The 9,210-nt window shown below is 32.8% G+C and overlaps 1 protein-coding gene across 1 annotated transcript; it reads right to left on the reverse strand.

Annotated features, from left to right (window-relative positions):
- Positions 1 to 2,572: 2,572 nt before the first annotated feature.
- Positions 2,573 to 7,446, reverse strand: LOC133678921 (hexosyltransferase GAUT11-like). Its single transcript, XM_062101439.1, has 2 exons — positions 6,954 to 7,446; positions 2,573 to 4,399 (listed from the first exon to the last, which is right to left on the reverse strand). Exons 1-2 carry the CDS (start codon positions 7,104 to 7,106, stop codon positions 2,945 to 2,947), a joined length of 1,608 nt encoding a protein of 535 aa, XP_061957423.1. The 5' UTR covers positions 7,107 to 7,446; the 3' UTR covers positions 2,573 to 2,944.
- Between the last annotated feature and the right edge of the window lie 1,764 nt (positions 7,447 to 9,210).

Below are 9,210 nucleotides of genomic sequence, written 5' to 3' on the forward strand. Positions count from 1 at the left end.
ATGTGTGAACAAGGCTAATGAAAACTCTGTCATTTACCACATGTTCATATTTCTTCAACCAACTTAACCAATTATTGATTTTCTTTTTAGCCACCTAGTTTCTAGGTGTGTATCTTAAAAGTGTCATTATCAACGTTGAACAATTATGCAGTTTGATCTCTCTAGATCTATCCATGTTTGAGTCCAATTCAAGTTGTACATGCCTCTAGTGATACTATTGTTTAATATATATAATGATGAAAGTATTGTGTTGTTGAATACATCTAGAGATATGTCATATATATATATATATATATATATATATATATATATATATGACATATCTCTAGATGTATTCAACAACACAATACTTTCATCATTATAAGTGACGTTATTGTTCATATTAGAAACAATAATACCATTATAATGATATAAAATAAACAAGTTGGAAGATATGTTTAGTAAAAAAAGAATATCAATTTCACATCAATTAAAACTTAAATTATCTCAATTCAAACAAAAACTTAAATTACAACAATTTATCCAAAAACTCAATGGAAATCTAATTGCTATGATTTTTGACCTAATAACATGAAAACATAACTAATTGCATCAATTAAAACTTAAATTATCTCAATTCAAAATAAATCCTCAATTATAGCAATTTATCCCAAAACTCAACGCGAACCCTAGTTGTTACATTCTGACCTTCATAACATCAATTGCATGAAAGCAATTCTAATTGCATCAATTAAAACTTAAACCATCTTAATTTAAGCAAAATCCCCAATAATATCAATTTATCCTAAAACTACATTCAAACCTCAAAATTCAATGCAAACCCTAATTGCTATGATTTTGACCTTCATAATAGCAATTGCATGAAAGCATACCTAATTGCATCAATTAAAACTTAAATTATCTCAATTCAAGTAAAATTCTTGATTATAGTAATTTATCTCAAAACTCAATGCAAACCCTAATTGTTATGATTTCCACATTCATAACATTCATAGCATGAAAACATATCTAGTTGCATCAATTCAGATTTAAATTATCTGAATTCAAGCAAAATCCCTAATTATAGTAATTTATCCCAAAACTCAACGCAAACTCTAATTGCTATGATTTCAACCTTCATAATTGTATTTATTAAAACCTAAATTATCTTAGTTCAAACAAAGTCCCCAATTACGATAATTTATCTTGAAATTCAATGCAAACCCTAATTGTTTTAATTTGCAAACTTTAATTTATCTATTTTGACCTAATTGATACCATAAATCACATCAATTGCATAAAAACATATCTAATTACTCTAAATTATCTTAATTCCAACCAAATACCCAGTTATCAAACACCACACAAACAATAATAAATCAAAACTAAAAATCTCACAATTTAACAATGAAATCCATAAAATTAAGAGAAATATAGTGTTTTTACCTTGATTTGTTGATGGCGCAATTCGAGTGGTGGTCATGGCGAGGAGACTAAAGGGGGAGATTGGGCTAGTGTTTTTTCTTTTATTATTTTAAAAAAATACTACAAAGATGCATGGATACGGAAGGGATCTGATTTTGGTTTCTTGGTGAAGAATAAATTGTTTTTTATGATTTGGGGGTGGAGAAACTCCTCTTTTTTTTTTTTTTTTATAGAGATGTAAGGCGACTATCAGAGGAAGAAGAAGAAAAAGCTAGGTTTTGTAATAATTGAACACATGATTCTGAATTGCAATTTTGTTATGTAACCTGATTAGGGATCACTAGTTTTATTTAAACTATATTATTTTTAAAATACCTTTTCAACCAATATTATTTTGCTACATTTTTACTTTCAAAACAATTCTTTGATTTTATTTTAGTGAACCAAAATGGTCTATTTTTCATGTGAAAAGGTTCAGGCTAAAAAAAGACATGGTTTAACGGGGCTCACCTGTTGGCATTCATTCGTCTTTATACCAAAGTCATCATGTGAAGGATTGAGGCTGGTGAAGAGAAAAGGTAAAACCCAAAAAGGAATCGTTGCTGTGTTTACGATCTATAATTGGTATGGTGAATAAGGTGAGACCATAATTAACTAGCAGCGGTGATGGTGCTTTGTTCTATGGTGAAGGTGGTCACTTTGAGGTGGTTTCAACGTTTCCTCACAACATGAACCCCTGGTGCAGTCGCATTACGAGTGTTGTCTACTAAACCAGATATTCTGGTTTTTCTCGTTTGCTTCAAGATTATCGCGAAGAATCACATGGAAACTTCCCAAGTGCACAACTGCTTCTCACTTGCAAGTTGCAACAATACCTATATCAGCTGCAAGATGAAAACTACCTTTCATCGGGCCAAAGACAAAGGTTCCTGAGAAGCTTCGCCTGGCACTCAGAAGCTGATAGATTTTAAACATTTAAATGATTTAGCAGCCCAATTTCCCATGGAAGAAATTTGCAGGTCTGATCATCCTGGACCATTGCAGTTAGATCAAACACGCTGCTGTGAACATTTCATGTCTAGAGGAGCTTTACTACTAAGGGAAAACCAGACCCTCAAGTTCTGATACAGAATCCACATATAGTTGCGTATATTAAGACAAGTCAGCATATCAAATGTCTGTATCCAATTACAATATAATTCATAAGAGCTGAAAATTTATTACAGGAATTGCCGAGGAATTTATTAAGACAAGTCAGCATAGTTCTACAGCTTGCAGAAGAGGAAAGGAAACCCCATCAGCCAAAATTGAATCCTTCACAGTTCTTACCCTAGTAGATTTAATTTTGTTTAGTATAAAACTCGTTCCTTTTCTTTTAAGAAACTATATTAAAAGAGAAAAATTATATAAAAAACAAAGGGTAAAGCTCCTAATAAAGCCAAAATTTTCTATTTCTGACTCTACAACAATGCGATCCTAGGTCAACTGTTTAAGAACATCGAAGATCACATAAATATCAATAATAAAAAAGTAGCAGATTTCAACTAATGACACAATCTTGGTAATACGGGTGGCTCTGATTTATGTACCTTTCCCAAAGAGGCTTATATCTGCCAATGGCCAATTTCAACCATGGTTTCATGTTCCCGTTAAAGTGAATAACTGCAGCACTGTCAATCAGCCTGTCATCAATGTTCATGTCATATCCCAATCCTAACACATGCCATCTCCGATCAAGCGTCTCGGTCAGTCCATAAAATGCTAGAAGGGCAGGGGGGAGTGTTCCCAGTTTCCACAGCATCTGATTACCATTCTGTTCCTGCCAGTAATGATACCGCGCAGTCACATTTTCCTTCCTCCATGCAATCAAATCAAAAACATTCATTCCAAATGCCCAACCACATGCCTGCGGGTCGAATTTTGAGCTGATGACTGGGTTAGAGAAATTGATATACTTGTAATATCGATGAAATGCTTCAAGACAGGTTTCCACAGCTCCATTGACATTCCCATGCAAATCCAAAGAAAACAGCCGGGTCAGATCCTTCTGGACAACAACATCATCATCAAGGAAGACAACCTTTTCCAAAAGTGGATAGACCTCAGGGATGTAAAACCGGAGGTGATTGAGCAAAGACATGTGCTTAGGGTTCCGCAGTTTTGGCTCAACCTTCATATCTTGATATGCCCCAAAGTAGTAGGCCCTTGAATCTTGATCAAGGAGCCGTTTGATAACAGGAGCATAAGAAGCATTCAACCAGGTAAACTCCTCTATATTCTGCACTTCTACGGTGGCCCCTTTGAAGTCATTAGTGAGAAACCAAACCTGCATGGATCCATAGCTAATTCCATTCGTCACTATGTGGAAAACAAGCTGTTTTGGATGGTCAGCATTGGAGATTGTGGAGTTGACCACCACAGAAGTGGCAAGCACATTGTCTGAAAATATGCAGAAATGGTTGAGATTATTGTCGATAACTCGAGGGGAATTTCTCTTCTCCTCCACATGGTTTTGGAGGGGGAGCTGCTTAAGCCAGTCATTTGTGAGCTTTACTTTCATGCAGTGAAGACTCTTGGGCAAAGCCTCAGCCACCAACTGACCAAAGAGTGTGCTTTGAACTGTTGCTGCATTTGTTCGCTCTTCTAGAGCTTGGATATGAGATTTCATTGTCATCATGGTGGTTGAAATATCATAATGAGCGTCTTGTGCCTTGAAAATGAGATATGATAAGCTACTGATTATCGGCTCAGCTTCTTCTACTGTTATGGACTCCCCTCTCTTGGCAGCTTTAGAAAGCAAAAGTTGGCAGCTCCTAATCTTATTACTCAGTTCCCAAGCAAGATGAAGATTATTGTGCTCCTTTGCTATAATGACATAAGCCTTGGCAAGTGTCATTTGTTCTGCCAGCTGTCGTGAAAATGAACTGGCACTTAATATTTCCTTGGTGAAATTTAAACCCTCATGGTTTAGAGGCTCTTTTGTCGCATTTTCACCCTGGACAAGAAACATCAATATTCAGTAAGTTGATAAATGTTAAATAGAGCAATGCCTGTGATTACTGACATATGACTTGAAGTGTCAATGTATTGTGATAATGTTTGCAATTTACGTTTTGTTGCAAACTTCTGTTTATCTGTCTATAATTGATCATTTAGAGACCACTGTTTTCCATCCAAAAATAAAGAATACATTATGAACACCTTAGAAAAAACAAATTCTGGTCATAAGGTGATAAATTGATGCCCACAGATTAATCAGATGCCTAAAAGACATATTCTCAATACTACAGGATTAGCTGTTTAGGCCAAGGTCAACCTTACGCTAAGATGGAGCAAAAATGAAAATAAGGCAATTCCATGACTTGTTAAGAAACATAACATTTGTAGCCTCTTTTGATTTCAGGCAATTCATGTTTACCAAAACAGAAACTATTAAAATATATGCCCATCATTCTCAAAAGAATTATCTGGCAGCACTCTCTATAAAACCTATGGATGTGCAGTAAGATTTTAAAATAATCAATTGACTAATGACTCTTCTCATAACATCTGGTCCCCATGGCATGATGAAGGGAAAAAAAGGCTTTACTTAGTAAAGTGCAGGACTTCAAGATGAAAGGGCACAAAACTAAAAGTTGAAGCGTTTAATCATTGAAATTTAAGCCCTGGGGCATCTACTTCCAGCATTTAAAGTATCAGAAAGACATTTCCACCATTTACAGTATTCTTCAGTATGTGAGGAAAAGGAAATGAAAAGATCCAGGACTAGATTACTTGCATAGCATGATAATCATAAAGCAATTTAGGGGAAAAAAGATACCGTTAGCTTCAGTTGTGCAACAAAGTGTAGTGGAAATGCTCAGATTTGAGGGCACAAAAGAAAAGGGATAAAGAACCAATGCCACATGTTGTCTTGAAACTCTCAGCATAACTCACCCAGTCATCTAATTTATTAATCAACAAGAAAAGATTAAAAAAAGGCAATTTCCATGGACTCCATCTTTAATGAGCTGGGTTTATAAGAAAATTACGATTAAGCGTCCATGAGCCTTTCATGTTGATCCCTGTGTAATGGTTGAAGAACTTCTGTTGGAAAAAGACCCCCTATCGCTGGTTCCCAATAACAGATTTTAGCTCGTTGTGTGAGATTAATATGTTATTTCCCCAAAAACCACTTTGTTACAAAATGCTTAATTGTAGTGTTGTCACCACATAGCAAGAAGGTCATTTATGATATAAGCAGGTTCTCAAACAAGAGAGCATATAGAACCACTTTTAGTGAAACAATTGTTATCACAGTAGTAGATATGGCAAGATGGCATGTCTAAATTCATCAAATATATAAATGAATTTTAGTTGTTTCTTTACTCCCTGACAACAACCTTGACATTATTATATGAGAAGCATCTGTAGCTGATATGAAAAATGCAAAAGAAAATTGCTTCTTCTATCAGCACATACTTCTACAGGAAAAGTGTAAAATTTTCCAAAAACTTTGCAACAGTTAATTTGAAACCTAACAGCAGGATACAGGAGCTATGATAGACAAATAAGTTTTTGGTAACGCTTGTTAGGAAAAGTAGGTAAACCAAGTAATGTAATAATCTATGTTTACTCCAATTATCTTCAATCTACCATAAGAATCTCTAAACAGCAGAATGTGATTATTAGAAACAGTAAACTACAAGGGTCCACATCCTTTTGCAAAGGAATACAAAGGTTTGTGAACATTATTATCCAAGAAGTTTGCATGAGATCCTCACCCCTTTCTATTTGGAAAATACCAAACACATGGCTGCTTCATGTTTTCCTAAATAAGACTGTTAAGCACCTGTTAACTACCATCAGAACACCTCAACGCAACACTCCAAAATTCTATAGAAGTAAAACCAGCTATATACTTGGCAACAGCCACCAAGATCCAGTTAAGTGTATGACAAATAGACCTACTGAGCAGCGGGAATGAAAATCACATTATAAGCTCATGAGCGTACTGTGTGCCACTCGTCTTGGTCTCTAACTTCTGAGTAAAGTGCAAACCACAGAAATGATGAGAACATCTATGTCTGAAAAAATAATCATCATTTTGAGTAGAAATGGCATAAAATTTCACCACCATTATGCAGCTAACGGTAGCCTACATATGAGTTCTGAAATTAATCCATATCATTTTTTTAACAGAACTCTTGCATCAAAACACTGAAAGTTTACTAATTAATAATAACAACAGAAAGACTCATTTTATCCCTACAAAAGTCATTTAACACAAATATTAATAATAATAATAGTTAGGGGCAGTCAATGAATCCATTTAGTAATTGTAACTCACACTGAATCACATTATTCAAAGTTCGATATGATTGAAACAACAATTTTATCAATCAGTTACAGTTATTAAAGCTTCTGGATCCATGGGGTGTCGACAAAAACGACTGAATTTATCAAAACGAAACACAATTAAAAATCAAACTGATAGAAACATACAAGATCAAATAGACATATGGAAGGGGTAAAGAAAAAGGGATTCTTATTATGGAAGTAAATCTTACCATCATTGGCTGCTTGACCTGATCTTCATGGTGATTGTGGTGAAACACAAACAATACCAATCCTGCAATCACGAACATCCCGAGAAGCGCCAAGATCCACTGCGATAACCTCCTTCTAACTGGGCGCCGGTACTCTGCCGGTCGCCTCCTCATCTTTCTTCACGATTCACCACCAAAAAGAATCAAGATTTTATAAATACACCCATCACCCACGATTGAAAATACATGCAATGAAAGGAAAAAGAATGATTGTGATCTGGCTTTTACTTTTACTGTTTTGTGTGAGTGTGTGTGTAAATAGGAAAAGGATAAGAGAGAGGAGATTTTCAACTGTCTGCTCCTTTTATACTTATATTTGAAATGAAACGAGGGGCTGCCTGGCTGTGGCTGTCTGTATATGGAGAGAGAGTTATACACAGGGAAAGAAACTAGCAGCAAGGAAATAGCCAGCCGTGCGCAATGCTTTTTGGCTTTTCTTCTTCTTCTTCTTAAAACAATACACCAAGTGTAAAATACTTACCCCGTCTACGTTAACTGGCGTAGAGTTCCAACCTTGCGATACCATTTACCGAAATTTATTCCATGTCACTTGCACATATTTTAAAATCAAATCATATCCTAAATTGAATTCAGTTATTTAAGTTTAGTTGATATTCTATTAAATTCTTAGGTTTAAAATTAAATATAAAATTATATAATTAAATTTAATTATACTATTTAAAATACATGTGGAAATGAATTGAATTAATAATATTAATATTGTTGCTCTTAATTTAGAAATTATTTCTATTAAAAAAATCTATTTATTTTACAAGAACTCTTATATTTATTTAAAATGAGATAAAATATAATTATTTTAAAGAAAATATAAATAGACATATTTCATATTAATTGAAAACAATTCTAAAAATAAATTTTATTAAAAATAACTTTTCAATCAAAATTTTTTCATGAAATGTTGTGAAAAAATATTCTAGAAATATTCTAATAAAAATTCTTATATTTTACTCAAATCAAACTTAAGTCAAATAAATATCAATTAAAATCTCATTACCAAATAGAAAAGTTAATGATTAATATAATTTTAATAATATTAATAATTCAAAAAGATACCACAACTCTTAGTTATAATTTTAAATACTACTTTTCAATCTCTACTAATTTTTAATTTATACCAATTCACACATTAATCAACCATCATCCATGCATATTATAAAAGAAAAAAACTCATCATCCACGCATAATTGGTTGAGCTAAACAAAAGAAAAATTGAAATAAATAACTCTTGCATAAACAAAAACAAAAACAAAATAAAAAAAAATATGAAAAGAAAGATTAATAATATGCCTGATGAAGAACAAAAATATCTTTACAAGAATTTATGCTAAGTAGAGAAAGAAATGATATTATGCTGCTAAAGAGTTTTTGGAAGAAAAGAAAGAGGCATATGAAAAATAGCAAAATTAAAGCTTACATTAACATGAGTATTTTTGAAATATTGTTTTCAAAGTTAATTTAAAAAGAGATTCTAACAACCCTAATATCTAGGACACTTTAAAAACAATAAATTCAAAGAAAATTGAGGGGATTTTTTTTAACATGTTCCTTTTTCAAGATGAATGTTAATTCTTTAAAATTAACATGTACTCTACCGAAATTTCTTGTAATAGTCCTAATTTCTGAGATAACACACAACAAGTAACTGGAAATTTTAGAAATTATTTTTTAAATCCATTGAAATTTCTACTGAAAATTCGGTGGAGTTTTCTATATAGCAAGAGGTCTCAAGTTACCAACGATACCAGATTTACACTTCTTATATCATTTCACAACTCTATCCAATCATTATGGATCTCAACCAAACTCATCATCATCATCATCATCATCATCATCAACACAACACATCTTATTCAATAATATTACAAAATTCAAGTTCACAAAAGAAAACAATGCATAATTCAATTACTACATATATCATGCATAATAATATCATATAATGAAATTCACGTGAAGGATCCAATTTCAACTATAAAACATGCATGGTTAAAATATGTACTTAGAATTACATCATTAGATCAAAGTCATACATCTGAATTTACGGGTCAATACTATATTTTAAGTTTAGGAGATAAGTGTCTTGAATTACAACATAATTACATAGCAAAAGATAGCTAAACTAAGATCACTCCTGATGTGACCTTGATGGACTTGAAAATAACAAATAACATTTACATATAAATATAAAAAGGTAATAACA

The sequence above is a fragment of the Populus nigra genome, chromosome 18, assembly GCF_951802175.1.
Source record: "Populus nigra chromosome 18, ddPopNigr1.1, whole genome shotgun sequence".
Classification (NCBI taxonomy): Eukaryota; Viridiplantae; Streptophyta; class Magnoliopsida; order Malpighiales; family Salicaceae; genus Populus; species Populus nigra.

What these genes read in the sequence shown, in the direction of transcription:
- LOC133678921 (XM_062101439.1), bottom strand. Translation starts at nt 7,106, where the DNA reads ATGAGGAGGCGACCGGCAGAGTACCGGCGCCCAGTTAGAAGGAGGTTA. An exon ending in AGGTCAAGCAGCCAATGATG is followed by an intron (nt 4,400 to 6,953) that starts GTAAGATTTACT and finishes TTTCTTGTCCAG; the next exon opens with GGTGAAAATGCGACAAAAGA.